Here is a 17,830-nt window from a genome sequence, read left to right as displayed (position 1 = left end):
ATACAGTAGTGAACAACTATGTTTTTTAAACATTTTTTTTATTTATTACTTTTAAACAGCACTATTAATCAATCAAACTCTTTCCTTTTCTTTTTATTCTCATAGTGTATTATTTTATTTTCCAAGCTTTCTGTAAAAAAATTGTTTTTAAAAGCAGCTCAGTAAAAATGCAACAACTTGTATACTAACCACAAGTTACTCGTTTCATTAGCGGCTGATACGTTTTTGATTGTACACCAAGAAGTAGACAATCATTTTGAAAAGATAAATTCTTACAGTTCGTTGACTCTTCCAAATCTGATAACATATTCTCAATCATAACTGATCTAATGAAATTAAAATTAAAATTAATTACCAAGAACCAGGTTTCATAATTTATAAATGGTAGTGTACATACTTTACGGTATTTAGCGTCCAATCTTTCTGCAAAACTTTAATTGTGTTTATTAATTCTTGTTCGTCAATGTACCACTCTTTAGTTTCGTATTCGCAATACCATAAATTCAATGGTACTTCATGTGCTAAATTGTATTGAGGTTTTCTAGGACATTTTGAAATATCTAAAAGTTCTAAAATCACTTCCGGTTTCTCTTTTTCTTGACCAATAAGTAACAAAACACCCATTAAGCAACGAATCTGATGCCATAAGAATGCTTGACTTGATATGATTAATTGACATATGTCATACCCTGCAAAAAAACATCTTTTGATGTATAATGCTGAATGAGTGAATTCGAAGAAGGTTCATTTATGTTGTATACAATAAAAGTATGAACACTATATTTATAGGTATAGTTTAGTTTTAAGTGTTCGTAAAATTGTGCTTTTTACCTTTTTTTATATTATCTAGAAAAGTATGAATGCAGAGTTTATCAGAATGTCTAAAGAAAAAATACTCTGACCTGTAGATAATCAATGGTTGAATGTTTCAAAACAACGTATCATAGTGATCGAACATTTCAAAGCATACTTTGACCTACAGATAAATAGTATCTAAACTATTTAAATGACTTAGTATTTTAAATATTTAAAAAAATTCAGAAGGTCATTTCCTAGTGATGAGTTATGAAATCCTTGGCTTTGGAAATACTATGAAACAATCTTCAGTAAATGTATCAATGGCAGGCTTATTATTATTGACATTAATCAGAAAATAATAGTCACCTGATAAATTTTTAAAATTTCGCCGATACAGAGATACCTCGGCGTTTATAACGGTTCTCATATAATTAGTAACACCATTGGCAACATCCATTTTACAAATGTTTCTAAAGTCGTGCTCCCCTATAACATACTTAACAGCTTTATCCATAGCATCTATGTTTAAATTTCCTCTTGGAAAGAAATACTTGTACTTCCGAAATTTGCAATCAAATCTCGCTGAGAAATCATCTGGTACTGAACACCATGCTATACATCTTATGTTAGAAGGGAGTAATCTATTTAATATTTTACAATAAGGAAGTTCATCCCCTAATTTGTTTTGGTCCTCTGGTTTTAAATTGCTTCTAATATCTAATGAAATCACTTGAGAAAATGAACTGACACCTTTGTCGGTTCTGCCGCATCTGTGATAATTAGACGTTTCTCGTGATTCTATGCAACAGCTCTTTATTAATGCTGCAAATACATGCTGTTCTATTGTATTATCTGTATTTTCTTGTACAACAAAACCATTGCAATCCCATCCAAGGTAATAAAATTTTAAGAGAATGTGCCTTTTATAACATCTAAAATTTAATTAATATTACTATATAAACTTGATCATAATATTTGTTTTCCTCAATTAATTACATATGATCATATACTTTGAAAAATCAAATGGTTTCTGTGATTTAGAGATAGCATCTCCATTTCTAGACTTTTCATTCCCTTTATTAATTATGGCTTCTAATTGTTTATTTCTTTCTTCCAGTTGTAGTATTTTTTCTATCAATTCCTGACAAAAATATGTATATTATTAAGAAAGTATTTTTAATTTTTATTTAACATATTCAAACTCATACATATATTTCTAGATGTATTAGTTATATATACTTACAGATTTATCAAGTAATTGAAGCTCTTCTTTTTGTAAAGTTTCCTCTCTTTTCCTTTTACACATAATTGACATTTTGTTACACCATCTTAAATAAATATATATGTTACAACATTACTGTTACTGTTGTTAATATTAGTGATTATAAAAATTAGTCAAATACTTACATCTATGAAACTATATTTGAAATATTTCTAAACATAAATACTGTGTTCATCGCTATAATGTAAGGTTATGTTTTGATATCGTATATAACCTTAAAATACAATTAAAAATCGCCATTTTTTCTGCCGAAGCATCTGTCAGTAACTACAGATCCAACAAGCGGTTTTGTATTTTTTTTAATTTTATTACGCATAAGAGGAGCAGTAAAGGGAGGTTGATCTAACCCTTTTAACATTAAATATCACGGCTTCACCTCCAAACACGGTGGGGGTGGGGCCATCAGGGTTGCTGGCGTCAGGAGTGGGGGCTCCAGACGCCTTTGCACGCGGCCCAAGTAAGTAGAAGCCGGCACTGGGTGCGACCCCCAGTGTCGGCCACAGGGTAGGCACAAGGGGGAGGTTCCAATTTGGACCTCCCCCGAGATGGGCACCTGTGTGCTAGGCGTGGAGGGCTTCGAAATAAAATACATAAGGTCCCAAAGCCCTCCTTTAACGCCACTCTTGGTCGCCGTGGGGTTTTAGTCAGTAGGAATCTGACACTCCCCCGCCGCCCTCCCCCATGGGACGGCGGGGGGTCTTATGCAAGATTTCCCCACGTTAAAAAACAAAAAAAAAAAAATATTTACAGTCACTGATTCGAGTAAAGGTAAGTAAAGGTAAGCAAAATTTAGTTTCTTTTTTTGCCGCCAGAGGGCGCTGATTCAACGTCGAAAATTTAGTTGACATTTTTGCCGCTAGAGGGCCAAAATTGTTGCATGATTTAATTCTTTTTTCCAAAACCAGATGGCGCTGATCCGACATCGAAAATTTAGTTGACATTTTTGCCGCTAGAGGGCCAAAATTGTAGCATAATTTAGTTCCTTTTTCCAAAACCAGATGGCGCTGATTCGACATCGAAAATTTAGTTGACATTTTTGCCGCTAGAGGGCCAAAATTGTAGCATGATTTAGTTCCTTTTTCCAAAACCAGATGGCGCTGATTCGACATCGAAATTTTAGTTGACATTTTTGCCGCTAGATGGCCAAAATTGTAGCATGATTTAGTTCCTTTTTCCAAAACCAGATGGCGCTGATTCGACATCGAAATTTTAGTTAACATTTTTGCCGCTAGAGGGTCAACATTTTGGCAAAATTGCCTGCGAGTAAGGGACGCAAGGATGTAAGGGATGCGAGATTGTAAGGGTTTGGAGGATGTAAAGGATGTGAGGATGTAAGGGATGCGAGATTGTAAGGGTTTGGAGGATGTAAGGGATGAGAGGATGTAAGGGATGCGTGGATGTAAGGGATGCGTGGATGTAAGGGATGAGAGGATGTAAGGGATGCGTGGATGTAAGGGATGCGAGATTGTAAGGATTTGGTGGATGTAAGGAATACAAGGACGTAAGGGATGCGAAGATGTAAGGGATGCGAGGATGTAAGGAATACAAGGACGTAAGGGATGCGAAGATGTAAGGGATGCGAAGATGTAAGGGATGCGAGGATATAAGGGATGCAAGGATGTAAGGGATGCAGAGATGTAAAGGATGTACACAAGAGTAATAAAATCGTCATGTTCTTCCTCCTAATGAATTTGTTCAATAACCTTTGAAGATAATTACAGCAAATTAAATGAACGCAGAAAAACCGAACGAAGTGTGGCAAAAGAGGGTTTGGTAAAACAGGCATGGTCGTCATACCGACTGTGTTCTGTAGATGAAGACCTAACTGCGCCTGGGGATGTCTGGGACCCCAAAATCAAGATCCCTCGCAGACAAAGGCACATCCAGTCTTCTTGTATCTGTAATCACAAGACTAGGACTTGAGCTATCAGAACGAAAATGCGTTTTCATTGCCATGAAAATATAAACATTTGTAGATTTTTATTACTGCAGAAACGAACATTTATCACGAGTCGAATAGAAAGGAAAGCAAGCAATGAGTTAAATGATGCCATTAAATCAAAAGCTAGCCCTAAAAATCGAAACAGATATTCAGATACTGTTTTACTCCCAAGTACTCAGTTTCCAGTACAGTTAAATGGGAAGAAAAGAGTAGAGAAAGATGAATATCTGACTTCAGTGAGTAACTCTGTATAATGTTAAAATATTACCCATGATAAGTATGTTATAATCTATTACTGTATGTATTTTTCATGTATACCACCATAAGAAGCGTGGTTTCTCTGAATTATATGAATGGCAAAGAAACAGTCTTACAGAACCAGATTTCGTTTTACACGATGGTCCTCCTTATGCAAATGGAGTTCCACACATGGGACATGCTATCAATAAGGTTTGATTTAAGCAAGAGTTTGTTCCTTGCAACCCATGTCACTGTATATAATCTATATTTAATTTATTTATGGAACTTTTATGCAGATACTTAAAGACATAACGCTAAGAAGTAAAGTTATACAAGGAAACAGAGTTCATTATGTACCAGGCTGGGATTGCCATGGCTTACCAGTTGAATTAAAAGTTATTAAAGATAATGTAAATGATCCTTTGGAAATTAGACAAAAAGGTACAATTACCGTTTTATGTGTCCAAAGGCGCTTATAATTCATTTTCTTTGTATGAATTTGTTCAGCCCGCGAGTATGCGAAAGAAGCTGTTGCCGAGCAAAAGCGAGCTTTCCAATCGTGGGGCGTAATAGCCGATTGGAATGAATCTGGTTGTTATTTTACAAATCAATCCTCCTACATAAAAAATCAGCTTCATCAATTCATAAACTTGTACGAGAAAGGTGTCGTGTTTAGGAATTTTATGCCAGTCTACTGGTCTCCTTCTTCTAGGTAATATACATAGCATTAACTTTATGCTCATAGATTAGTGTATTATTAATATTTTCTGTTATAGAACAGCATTGGCAGAGTCCGAGTTAGAGTACAATAAACAACATCAAAGCAAAGCTGTGATTGTTCGGTTACGTGTCGATGATTTACCAGAAAAATTGAATTCGTTCAAGAATCGTACCGTGTATGCATTAATATGGACAACTACACCATGGTCTTTGGTAGCTAACCAAGCTGTAGCATTCTGCACGGATGCCATGTATTGTCTTGTTGAAGATAGTACAGGAAACTTAAGTATTGTTGGAGAAAAGTTATTGAATGATTTAGAACCAAAGATAGGTCCTCTGAGGACAATAGCATGTTTTGAGGGTGAGTTTAGTGTATCGGTCAGATGAAAATGTTTCATTTTAAATGATGTTGGTAACGAGTATTAAGTATTTGGTACTAGGCAAGGAATTAGAAGGTAGCACGTATTTTCATCCGTTCAAAGAAGAGAAGTTACCATTTTTAGCTGCGGGTCATGTGACGATGGACGTTGGGACAGGTCTTGTTCATACTGCTCCTGCACACGGTCCAGATGATTTTTTGGTCGCGCTTGAAAACAACATTCGCATCGTAAATCATTCCTTTATGTTTTTCTTTTCTCCCTTTCTACCAGTATTTTCAATGATAATCGATGACACTGACATTTTTTACAGTCGTCAATGGTGGACGCAGATGGTCGTTTCACTGAAACAGCTGGTCCGAAGTTCAGTGGATTGGAAGCATTAACAGAAGGAGTTGATAAAGTCTTGAATCTTATGGCTCAAGATATATTGCATGTTGAAACATTAACGCACAGTTATCCTTACGATTGGAGAACAAAACAACCAGTTCTTATCCGAGCTAGCAGTCAATGGTTCGTTGACATAAATCGTGTCAGAGAGAAAGTCATTGTAAGCTATTTTGTTAAACGTTTTGATCACCTTTTCGATGATATTTTCACGGTAATTATTATAATAAATGTTACTCTATAAAGTAATAGAGCAGCGCTTATCTTAACTTTATAAGGACAGTATCAATGATGTGAAAATATATCCAAGGTGTAATCGTACATCTGTTTTAAATGCTTTACTCGCTGGAGTAAAGAATCGCCCGTATTGGTGTATTTCACGGCAACGTTTCTGGGGAACACCAATACCTGTACTTTACAGCAAAACGACAGGCAAGCCATATACGAATAAGTGAGTATATCGCTCTCTGTACAGCTTTGTGTGCTACTTCTTTTTCACACTCTTTCCAGAGAATTGGTCGAACGATTATGCCATTCAATTGATCGATATGGTCCTGATTGTTGGTGGGAATACTCGGCAAAGGAACTAATAGGGTCAGATGTGATCCAAGGGCTGAATGTCGATGTAGATGATGTTGAAAAAGGAAAGGTAAATTTAAGTAAAATATTTACTTAAAGATTGTTAATTTACTTAACAATTTGAAATTATTTAGGATATTATGGATATTTGGTTTGATAGTGGTATTTCCTGGTCATTCGTTTTACCGGAAGGGAAAGCAGATCTTTATTTAGAAGGACACGACCAGTTCAACGGCTGGTACCAGTCATCCTTAATAACGTCTGTAGCTTTACAAGAACGTCCACCCTATAGGTAACTATAGGTTCAGAGTAGATTCTGAAATGGAGACACTTGGAATGAATATGTATTCTATTTATTTGTTCAGTGCATTGTTTGTGCATGGATTCGCGGTGGATGAAAATGGCTTAAAAATGTCCAAGTCAGTTGGAAATGTGATAAATCCTGAAGAACTTTTACTGGGTGGGTCGAATTTGAAGAAAAGTCCAGTGTATGGTGTCGATATTTTAAGGTATGAAAACGTAACATTATAAAACGCTATCATTTTCATTTCTTTGTTTCTATGATCTTCGTTTAGATGGTGGGTGGCTAATCACGGATCTCAACACGTTCATGTCCCAGTTTCAAAAGAGTTACTCGACGAATGTAAACAGTGTATTAATAGAGTACGTTTGATACTGCGTTTTCTCCTAGGTGTTTTGAATTCTGATTGTCGAAATGTAAATTACGAGCCACAATATCGAGTTATCGACAAATACATGTTGCATTCGTTGTATCGTTACAACGAACAGGTAATGTTGGTATAACTTTTCTACGCAAACAAATATGATGACAATTATAGAGATAATAATAATAATTATGTATTCTCAGATGCAACAACATTACGACAATTACGAATATCATCATGCTGGCAAAACTATAATGCATTTTATAGCGAATGATGTATCCGCTCTTTACTGCTCTTTAATTAAAGATAGACTTTATTGTGACGAAGCGACGTCTTCGACACGCGTTGCAGCTGTGCAAGTTGTGAAAGCTATTTTAAATGTTCTTTTGAGAACTATGGCTCCGATTCTTCCTCATTTAGCAGAAGAAGCATGGTTGCATTATTCCGGAAATAATGGTAATTTTTCTTAATAAGGAAAACAATTAGCCAACGTGCAAAGCAGAAACGTATTTCTATTAAACTAAACCTATATAATCATAGAATCGGTGGTACCACTATTCTGTTCATCGTACAAAGTATCAGATTCTTGGAATGAACCGGAAATTACAAAGTACGTGGATGCAGCGCTTCGACTAAGGAACGATCTATTAAAAACTGCGAATACAACTACATGGAAATTGTCTGGTATCATAGAAGCAACAAAAGAAGATTTTTACTTTCTTTCCGTAAGTATACGTGAGCGACAAGGGGGAGGATAAAGGAACGATATCGTCGTTGTTTTGTTCGTTTGCAGCTTCTTCATGGCGAAAAACAATCGTCAGTGTCCGAATTATGCGAAATACTACAATTATCTTCGGTGACGTTGATTGAAAATCAAACGCTCACAGAATCACAAATCCAAGTACAGGATATTCAGAAACCATTGTGTGAACGATGTAGAAGGTATCCTGAAACTCAGAAGGACGGTCTATGTTCGCGTTGTGTCAGTGTACTTGGTAAAGATAAATCCGTGGCTGCGAGTTTATAATACATTTTAACCACATGGCCAATAAAACAGTAAAATTTTCAAATGAAAACGAAGGAAAATTTATTAAAGCTCCGAAAGAGCTGCGGAACCTCGATAATTCTTAACAGTCAGATCATACATCTGATTGATGTTAAGAGCATTTAGAAAATGCATTAAATGTGGTTGATATCCACTTGTGGCTAGCTTAAATACAACATGCGCCATATATGCCCGCAACTCGCAAAACGCTCGGTACATTTGTTCAAGTTTTTAAAATTAGGATGTACGTATCCTGAGGATTTGGCAACCCAATTTTGGGATCTCAATCTATTATGGAATTTCAAAATAACTTTGAATATATTATTTAAACATACGCGTACCTTCTCACCGCGACTATTGAGCATGCATCTGGAAAAAAGGAAGAGAAGAAATCGTTATTTTTTGTACGCAATCGGGAGAAATAGCGGATAGCTACTTACCGTGAGAGTATCCGTTTTATGTAGTTCACGTGTGACAAATAAATTTGATCTACGGTTAACGAGTTCTCCAAATCCGTCTCAAACTCTGCCCAACTCGAGTGCAAGATACTACACGTTAGATAATTATGCAAAGCATTCATAAACTGTGTCATAGAATGCCTATACAATTGCAACTGCAAGGAAATCGAGAATGATCGATTAGAAGGATGATTAAAAAACAAAATTAATTCGTGGCACATACTTTATGATATTGCTCCGATGTCGTTGCTTTCCGTTCTCTTTTCATTACATTAAAGTCTTCTTGCAACACCCACGAGACACGACCGCTGGTTATTAAAAATTTAAATACTCTGCCGTATTGTTGCATCACTGTTTCGTCAAGTATAATGTTAAGTGGCCAACTGATTTTATAGTTAAGTGAAAGACAATCCAATGCAGTAGGATCGGATATCTGTAAAGTAATAACGCCAGGAATTGAATGATTGCATTTAAAATGATAGAATCGTACGAAAAGAAATTTACGTGTAACTGAGCTGGCGTGTCCGTTGCTGAAAGACTTAGTAATTCCGAGTTGACGTAAACGTTACTAAAGGAATGAATGAGCGCCCGTTCCAAAAGATTAGTTAGCGTGGCGGAATTAAACAATTCGATAGGCACGGAGATTTGATACAAACGGGAGTAAAGGGAGTCTGTTAAACTCTTCGCAAATTCTCCGTTCAGTAAGAAGAAGTAGCTACGTAGACTGTGCAAGTGCGAGAGCAAGTTATTTTCCTTCAAAAAGTATTTAATTATGGCATTGTTAACGAGACGGCTCTGTATGTCAAGAGGAATACGAATTGACTTTTCCAAGTAACTTTGAAGAGAGGTATGATCTATTATCTCAACATCGGCAATGGTCAAGGGAGCTGTTGTCGATGGGGACGTGGCACCCGTTGTTTCCAGCATGCGAGCTAATCCAAACATATCTGAAAACGTTGAATCACTTTTCATGGTTACGGAGGATTTTGTCATCGTATTCAAGGAATTAGATGCAAGGATGTTTGACACTTCCATAGAGGATAGAGTGGAATACTGTGAAACAGGACTCTGTACCGACGAAGCAAAATTATCCGTGGTGGTACACGACATCGGTGTTTCGGAATTATTTTCCCGACTGAAATTTGTATCCGCAACGTAACAGACAGCCTTTCTCGTTGCCTCGTTCGTCGACTCGAGGGTCAATTTGATCCGCTGTATGTCGAGCTGGTTATTATTTGGCGTCATGAACTCGTTCTTATCGATTTCCGGTTGCGTCATCGCATCTTCGATTTTCAGAACATTTAAGAAAGTAGGTCTTTCAATTTCTGACGGTCGATCCGTGCGACGAATCTTATTTGTTACATCTTCGTTATCGTTGCTTATCGTCTCACGCACGTGGCTCGTAAATGAGGATCGGCTTTGCGGCAAGTTTTCTCGATCAATTTCACTGTACGGTTTGATCGTTACGTTCGACGTGAATTCTTGATAAGTTGTCCTCGCGTAATTCTTATTCTCATCTTTATAGGAGATCGGTGCCACGATAACGGGATCTGATTCTAATACAGAACGACCGTCGTCAATTATTTCCAACTGATCCTGCGAATCTAGCGCGATGATTCTTTTATCGTAGAACGTCATTCTTCTGGCCCGCCACCGAGTACGCATGCAACGTTTATCGAGATCGTTCGTTAGATTCTCATAATGATTCAAAATATTAGTTTTCTGAGCAGCAGTCACTGCATCCCTGTAATTACAATTAAAAGTTTCGATCTGATCCAAATACGAACGAATGTAACTGATAATTTATTTACTATACCGTTCAATATCGTACTGCGATTTTTCTTTTATTATATTTCCCTGTTGATCGCGTTCAATCTGTACCTGTGATTTTTTCGACAGCTCGTATTCTTTCTGTTTCTGCAGTCGTACTTCTTGTACATTTACTGAGAAATCAGGTTTATCAAATGTTTTTAATATAATTCCTGGTTCCCCTGCAAGACGAAAAAAAGAAGGCAATCTGTTACCGATTTGTTATATTTTGAAATTGTGTTTTTAATACACGGAATACGTTTACCATGAATTCTCAAGGCTGGGTCAGTGGGTGTAGGAACGATGATCTCAGTCATACTTTTCTCCATCGCCTTTTGATCGGAAATAGCCGTAGAAAGAGAAAGTAGAGGACCAAGAGCAGATTTACCTTTCCTTTCGTATTCTCGGCATCTCGTTAATTGTTCGCGCAGCGTGCTTACGCTTAAGCAAACGTTTACTTCTGGTTGTTCGGTTATGCAAACATGACAGACTGGATTCTAAATTTTCACGATATCGAGATCGATATGATACGATTTGTTCTACTAAAGAACGTTTGCACGTTACGCTTTGTCGAGTACGCTTACCTTTGGATCGCAAGTTCTTAAAAGTCTTACTGTCTTTCCACACTGAAGTATCGATTCCGCTAGATCGTTTAAGAATCCTGGTACCGAATCGCTAAAAACGGAGAAACTTTTCGTCCAAAACCTATGACCTCGGTTACGCAAATACTGTGGCCGTGTTTTAATCATAAATTCTCCGTAAATGTCGTCGCATATTCCTTCGAATATCCATTTCTGCAAAAACCTAAAACCGATTAAATTAAAGCATTTATAAGTTTATAGGTATCTTACTATTGTTTCAGATAATGCATACCGAAAGTAAACTTCACAGCAAGACTTCAATAAAGAATAGAATACCAAGGCAACTTTGCCATCGGTAATTTTAATCGCTTCGTTATATATTCTAGTAAGAATTCCATTTCCTTCTCGAACCGTGTTCTGACGTTCCCTGTAAGGTTCGCAAACCTTAGCAACTTTAGTGATCAACGTAGTCACAGAACGTACTTTCTGCAACAAATTCAGTAATCCACTTCCTGATTCATCTTGGTACGTAAAGATCCTTAAGAGTACCGCTTGATAATAAAGCAGTAATTCTTTGATGCTCGTACACATGGCTTTAAATATCAATCCCTCTTGCTGCAACTTGCTATTTTGGAACTTCGACGTGACAAGATCGGATAGAAATGTAAAGCAGTTACCCCATTTAACTGCGTCCTGACAAATTTTCTCTAACGATTCTGAATGCATGCCATATACGCTAATATTTTTCCTCAGGGTAAATCCCGTCAGGTGGTCATATTGAAAGGAACTTGATTCTACACCGAGTAACATTAACTTCAAATCGCTGACAAAATCCTGGCCAGAAACTTCTTCCGGAAGAAGCACAGAATTCATGATCTTTTCTGAAAGTAAAGGCAAACTATTCGTTTGTTTGATTTTCGTCAGGTGTATTGCTGCAGCTGACGTGTCGGTAGCAAACACTGGTTCTTTAGTAGCCTCAATCTTCCCCAAACATTCCCATGTATGGTAATCCGAACTAGCTGTACCGTTAAGCTCAAATTGATTCCATACAAAATTCCACATATCCGAGCTGTCTGATCCATCGTCATCGCTGTATTTAATAGGTTTCCACGTATCCGTAAAACTTTCATTTTCTATGGTAATTTCTTGGATAAAAGGAAGACACAAATAATTCGTTAAGAATCCTCTTTTCCATGGATTAATTTGTACAATCTCGTTCTTGTTTTCATTCATCTAAAAAGACGAACAATTTAAAATGCCTTCTATATTAACTTCTTGATATAAAGGAAAATAAGTTCAATTTAAAATTACTTCTCACCATATCGTCTTGCAACATGTACGAACTTAATTCTGAATTTAGTATAAACTGTTGATCCGGAGATAACAAAGTATGCGACGATTCCGTATCAAATGCATGATTGGACATAAAACCCGATGCGGTACATACACTGAAAAATACAAAAGTAACATTGAAATTATTTAGAAAAGGAAGAACTACCGTGTGTTCGCTATGTGGCTTACTCTATGTTTTCTATTCCAAGTAAGTTTCTGCATTTCATTGCACCATATAAGAAAGGTCGTTCGTTTATCGTATTTGAAGGTGTAGTGCGAGTGATTTGGAATCTTTGTGTTTCCAATGTTGCTTCAAATTTATCTGATGATATAAAACATTCCATGGGATATACTTGAAATGGTGGTACGCTATTGGTAGGATATGTGATTTCTGGTACAGCAGGATTTGTTTTGCCATAGTAAAATATATTCTAGAAATTGCAACAAAATATATGAGAATATATAAAATTTTATCCTTCTCTGTTTAGTATTTAACATTTAAACCTTACTATTATTGGCTCAGGATTAGTCTTGAAATTTTTTAATTGCACTAATAATTGCAAAACAGAAATAACTTGTATTTCAGAGTAGGAAAATTCTTCTATCTCTTGTAGAAGATTTTCTAAAGCAATAGCATCATGTACATGCTTCAATTCTAGTTTCAATACAAAGGCATGTTTCTGTACCTCTATTAATGGATCTGTGTCTGTGCTATCCTTGTAACCTATGCAAACGAATAAAATAATAAGAAAGGTGAAAGAAACAATTGATTGGAAAATAAAATATGTTGTGGTAAAGTATAAACACACACTAGCGCTATACTTACAACTTTTATTTAACAATATTTCAAACGCTTTCGTTCGAAGATGTTTAATCGCTTTAATATCGTGTTCGTAAGTAAATTGAACATTTCCACAAACAGATCGATACGTTTGCAATATATGTTTGCTTAATTCAGTAACGAGACCATAAACACTGGTCGCATCTTCTTTGACGTTCATTGTTGTATGCGTGCATTTGTTAGCGATTAAAAAATAGTATTTTTCAGTATAATATGACGATGTTTATTCGTAGTTTTTCACAAGAATTGTTACAATTTCTTTAACTTTAGTTGTTGACGTAGATATATGCATATATATGCGTGTATAAATATACATTACGCTTGCGTAATTATCTACATGTCAACATGAAGTAAGGTTATGTGTATTAAAATCAATGAAAGTACAGTTTAATTAATATTTAAATAGTACTTCGAACTATCATATTGCATCGTACTTTGTGTTGTATTTTATTGAGATTTTACATTTTCGATGATTCCGTAAGTCTTGTAGAGATATTTTCGGTGTGTTAAATTTCACGTCATTAACCTCAAAACAGCCGCTGAAAATATCGTGTCGTGTAGTGTTATTTTCTGTTCAAATTGAAAGTTATTGCGCGCGTATACGTCACGTGATACATTCGTATCATTCGAATTATAAATCAACAAAAAGCAAGGTACGTTTCTTCAGATAAGTTGAACAGTGCAAGATACAGTAAGAAAGCGGAGACGTGGTACAATACATACAACATATAAGCAAGTGAAAAAAGAAAGTAGGTATCAGCGTAAATGCACGCCAATTATTTTGTTGTATACAACTATTTATCTTTCCATTGTAAATAATCAATATTTGGAATATCAACGTCAAAACATAACAATAACAACGTCGGTAAATAGATGACATAACGATGAAATAAATAATAAGATAGGTACACATGTTTCTTCACCTATGTACTTGCGTTTAAATTTGCAGCAAAGAAACTGGTGAACCTGGTAACTAACCTATCGATGTTTTCTTTTTTCGTTTTTTTTTTTCGTTACTACGTTCATTTTATAATCGCAATGCTGTTGTATGTACGCAATTAATTTATCGTAGTAAATTCGTTGGTCAGTCGGTCAGTCGGTCGGTCGGTCGGTCGGACGGATGATCGATTGATCGATCGGTCGGATGAACGAACGGACGGACGGTCGGTCGGTCGGTCAGTCAGTTGGTCAATCAGTCAATTAATCGATCGATTACTCGATCGGTTGCTCGATAAATTTTGCAAACGATTTCATTAGCGTCGTAGTGAAAAATAATTAATGTATTTTCATGTCTTCCCTCTTAACGCTATCATCGATGTTATTAAACGATATCAATCCATGGCCTGGGTCAGATACTACAATTTTGACTCGTCATTCTTGTTCCTGTTCTATCCGTACGAACAGTGTATCTTTCTCCGACATTACTTCTTTCTCCGGCGGTAACTAACTCGTACTCTATCCGCGTCTATGTATCTAGTTATCTGTTCAGTTTATCTGTCTATCTATATCTATCTGTCTACTTGTCCTTTTCCTCTCTCTCATTCTATCCCGAAGGAGGGTTTGCTCACTCGGTGCTATGTCTACGTACTCCCGTACTCAGGAGAGCGACGCGTGGGCCCTTCTGGCACTGAAGTCGGCACCGGCCAGTCCGACGAAGATGCAGTGGAACCCGGAGGCAAAGGGTGCACCGATTGCACGACTGGAGGGTCGCGAGTTCGAATACATGGTTAGACAGCGACGTATCACTATCGGACGTAACAGCAGCAGGGGTGAGGTCGACGTCAACATGGGCCACTCCAGCTTTATCTCGCGACGGCACCTTGAAATATTTTATGATCACCCCTTTTTCTTCATGATTTGCAACGGTAAAAATGGTGTATTCGTTGACGGAGTCTTTCAACGAAAGGGCGCGCCTGCCTTTCAATTACCAAAGACGTAAGATATATTTCGAACTCTTTATCTCGTCAACTTAACCTTTCTTGCACGTTTCTCGGCATGCCAGTGGCCAAGCTCTTTGCAACTTCATCACACGATCTCTCTTCTGTCTGATGGTATTGTTTCAGTTGAATCGAAACAATACAGGATACAGTTTGTCATCGCTTTCTCGGCGATGACGATTTGTTTTTCTTTTTTTTCTTTTTTTTTTTTTTTTAACTTCAATTGCAAAAGTTTACACAGTATTGGTAAAGTTTGTTTTCAAGAGTAGAAACTTTGAAAGATATTATTCCAATCGAGTGCAATGGTACGATCACTGGCAGCAATTTCTTTAGAGACTATCGTTTGAATTTATTTGTAGTTTCTTTAGAATTAGAGTAGAATAATACAATAGTATTGTTTCTTTTGTTACAGATGCACATTCAGATTTCCAAGTACAAATATCAGACTGGTATTTCAGTCATTAGTGGACGAACAGGAGCAGAACAATGTACGCGTACCTTCTCCACCAAAACACAGAGCACCGTTGCCACCTTTACGTATTAATATTCCGGATACAGGATATAGCAGTCCGTTTCCTTCTCCCACTGGAACTATCAGTGCTGCTAATTCGTGTCCTGCTAGTCCACGAGCAGGACAGGGAAGAAGAAACATATCTGCGGACCTTCAAATGGTGGCAGTGTACGCAGCTGCTGTTGCCAATGATCCTCAAAATTCAAATTTGGAAAGACACGAGGGTGGACAGAGTTCTAGCAGACAGATAAGCCCCGAGCTAAGCGTGGACTCTAGATACAGAGGTGGAAGCAGTGCCGGACCAAATGGTACTGCAGCAAATTGTAGTCCGCCAAAGGACGATTCAAAACCGCCGTATTCGTACGCGCAGCTGATTGTTCAGGCCATAGCGTCTGCGGCGGATAAACAGCTCACGTTGTCCGGGATTTATTCGTACATTACGAAGAATTACCCGTATTATAGAACGGCGGATAAAGGGTGGCAAAATTCCATAAGGCATAATCTTTCGTTGAATCGTTATTTCATTAAAGTACCGAGAAGTCAAGAGGAACCAGGGAAGGGTTCATTTTGGCGAATCGATCCTCAGTCCGAAGCGAAACTGATAGAACAGGCATTTAGGAGAAGAAGGCAACGTGGCGTGCCATGTTTTCGAGCTCCTTTCGGTCTCTCGTCACGGTACATACGTTTTTTTATACATTCTAATTAATGTATAACCCGTAAGAAGATTTAAGGGAGAAAAAGAAATTGAAATGTTTAAACTGATGTAGGAGCGCACCCGCTTCACCGTCTCACGTAGGAATCAGCGGGTTGATGACACCAGAATGTCTGAGTAGAGAAACATCGCCAGGCCCAGAATCTTATCCGGACAGTTCTGTACCTTCGCCGGCTGGTCAATTGACTAGTCAATCCGCACCAGGATCACCCGGTCATCCGTACGCGCCCTCGAGCCAGTCGTCTCATAAGGGTCGTCTGATGCAACAGATTACCGTTGTCACGAACGGTGTTACGAGTGATTCAGCTAGAGAAGGTAATCTTCTTTTTTTAAGAGTATTTGTTCTCTGTTCGACTCTTTCATTTTCATTGCCGCCTTGTCGTCTCTCTACCTACCTGTTTGCTTCCTTGTCAGTCTGTGTTTATAAAATTGATTTAAAAGGTACTTAAATTTAATTAATAGATAAGTATGTTGTATCCGGAAATGCTGCAGAAGAACATTCTCTTTCCCCGGCCGGTCAGTACAGTCCGGCTCCTGTTATTGTACAAACGACGTATAACTACAGGTAGGAGTTATGGATTTTTCGTACGTATTACGTTATCGTTGGTTCGATCTGGATGAAAATTAATGGTTATTTTCTGGTGTCGCGTGTAGCGGAAGTTTTATTGGTCCCGACGCAGGCGTCGGTGTTTCAAAGCGTCCGCACGAGGAATCGGATAGTTCTCCAGGTTCACCGGCACCGCTTGCAATCGTCGAAAGTCCCGAGCCATCCGAACACCAACAACCACAGACGAAACGTCAACGCGTTCACGATATGGACGATCATTGAATCGTTGTCCTATGGCATCGTTACGTAGGACATTTGTTACATTGCGCTAATTCGTTCATTGACAAATATATCTGCACGCGCGTGTACCCCCTCATACCTGTTCGTGTGTACGCCCGTAAACGGATACACGCTTTAATATCCGATATGTCGAATCCATGCCCATAATCCATATCACGTCTTGATATCCACCTACATACAACCCTCATGTTTGTACGCGCGCGTACAAATACGTACTACATGTACACGTTACACCCAATGCTGTACTATCATTCATTTTATTACATAATGATTAGTTTAGTCCGCGTATGGATAAATACTCGACCCAATTCATTGTTTTACGCAACAAGTGGGAACATTTTCATGCGAGGAAAGTGAGAAGACAATGTATTATTCCCATGTACCGTGTTCTGACTTGTATCGACATTCAGTTTCTCGTATCCTTTATATTTTATTTTTTCTTTTTTTTTTCTTTTTTCCTCTCTCTCTCTCTCTCTCCGGTTACATCGTCGACGAATCTGTATTATAACACGTATACCTGATATACGGTTAATCGAGTACATTTCCTTGGTCTTTTTTCATTTGCAGTGTCGGTACAGGGAGACGACGCGAGCTTTCGCGCGTTCGTAGCAAGAAGGGATTAATTGTTGCAAGACGTTTGTATAGAGAGGATACGTCGGATGAGAAACTAAGTACTTTGCCACGACGTGTATCGAAGAAGCTGAGAATCTCATTGTCGATAGAAAAGAAAAAAAGGAGACGTTGCATTATTAGATCAGCCGATGTCG

The 17,830-nt window shown here is 37.6% G+C and overlaps 4 protein-coding genes across 9 annotated transcripts in view; 2 read left to right on the top strand and 2 right to left on the bottom strand.

Moving 5' to 3' along the window:
* Nucleotides 1-41: 41 nt before the first annotated feature.
* On the bottom strand, nt 42-2,524 carry LOC114873395 (tRNA pseudouridine(38/39) synthase). Its single transcript, XM_029181672.2, has 7 exons — nt 2,206-2,524; nt 2,042-2,126; nt 1,809-1,939; nt 1,165-1,730; nt 398-689; nt 190-326; nt 42-130 (listed from the first exon to the last, which is right to left on the bottom strand). Exons 2-7 carry the CDS (start codon nt 2,111-2,113, stop codon nt 69-71), a joined length of 1,260 nt encoding a protein of 419 aa, XP_029037505.2. The 5' UTR covers nt 2,114-2,126; nt 2,206-2,524; the 3' UTR covers nt 42-68.
* A 1,439-nt stretch (nt 2,525-3,963) lies between these two features.
* On the top strand, nt 3,964-8,066 carry LOC114873389 (isoleucine--tRNA ligase, mitochondrial). Its single transcript, XM_029181660.2, has 15 exons — nt 3,964-4,258; nt 4,350-4,472; nt 4,559-4,703; nt 4,770-4,974; nt 5,039-5,343; nt 5,423-5,589; nt 5,673-5,909; nt 6,025-6,197; nt 6,257-6,395; nt 6,460-6,617; nt 6,691-6,834; nt 6,901-7,114; nt 7,194-7,446; nt 7,531-7,715; nt 7,784-8,066. Exons 1-15 carry the CDS (start codon nt 4,019-4,021, stop codon nt 8,015-8,017), a joined length of 2,922 nt encoding a protein of 973 aa, XP_029037493.1. The 5' UTR covers nt 3,964-4,018; the 3' UTR covers nt 8,018-8,066.
* LOC114873387 (gamma-tubulin complex component 6) lies at nt 8,053-13,222 on the bottom strand. Its single transcript, XM_029181657.2, is given in 13 exon segments — nt 8,053-8,265; nt 8,268-8,404; nt 8,476-8,648; nt 8,717-8,926; nt 8,998-10,237; nt 10,310-10,484; nt 10,568-10,799; nt 10,887-11,106; nt 11,176-12,116; nt 12,202-12,331; nt 12,405-12,646; nt 12,725-12,939; nt 13,042-13,222. Coding segments are annotated over 13 exon segments (4,275 nt in total). The 5' UTR covers nt 13,217-13,222; the 3' UTR covers nt 8,053-8,080.
* The window catches only part of LOC114873390 (forkhead box protein K1), a 5,410-nt gene continuing 506 nt past the window's right edge, over nt 12,927-17,830 (top strand). Inside the window, exons 1-7 of one of the 6 annotated variants that reach the window (XM_046287525.1) lie at nt 14,042-14,495; nt 14,611-14,991; nt 15,406-16,179; nt 16,272-16,531; nt 16,679-16,781; nt 16,871-17,069; nt 17,631-17,830. The exon at nt 17,631-17,830 is cut by the window's right edge and continues 506 nt beyond it. In XM_046287525.1, the coding sequence (XP_046143481.1) occupies nt 14,335-14,495; nt 14,611-14,991; nt 15,406-16,179; nt 16,272-16,531; nt 16,679-16,781; nt 16,871-17,045 (1,854 nt within the window). In that variant the 5' untranslated portion in view covers nt 14,042-14,334 and the 3' untranslated portion in view covers nt 17,046-17,069; nt 17,631-17,830. The other 5 variants (XM_029181663.2, XM_029181662.2, XM_029181665.2 and 2 more) reach the window with 5 other exon arrangements.

This window comes from Osmia bicornis, chromosome 10, assembly GCF_907164935.1.
Source record: "Osmia bicornis bicornis chromosome 10, iOsmBic2.1, whole genome shotgun sequence".
Taxonomy (NCBI): Eukaryota; Metazoa; Arthropoda; class Insecta; order Hymenoptera; family Megachilidae; genus Osmia; species Osmia bicornis.
This window is presented reverse-complemented; position numbering and strand designations above follow the sequence as displayed.

Coding starts and splice junctions, on each gene's coding strand:
- LOC114873395 (XM_029181672.2), bottom strand. CDS start 2,113: ATGTCAATTATGTGTAAAAGGAAAAGAGAGGAAACTTTACAAAAAGAA. Junction 1,940..2,041: donor TTCAATTACTTGATAAATCT/GTAAGTATATAT, acceptor TATTTTTGTCAG/GAATTGATAGAAAAAATACT. Junction 131..189: donor AATGAAACGAGTAACTTGTG/GTTAGTATACAA, acceptor ATTTTTTTACAG/AAAGCTTGGAAAATAAAATA.
- LOC114873389 (XM_029181660.2), top strand. CDS start 4,019: ATGCGTTTTCATTGCCATGAAAATATAAACATTTGTAGATTTTTATTA. Junction 4,259..4,349: donor AAGATGAATATCTGACTTCA/GTGAGTAACTCT, acceptor TACCACCATAAG/AAGCGTGGTTTCTCTGAATT. Junction 4,975..5,038: donor TACTGGTCTCCTTCTTCTAG/GTAATATACATA, acceptor TTTCTGTTATAG/AACAGCATTGGCAGAGTCCG.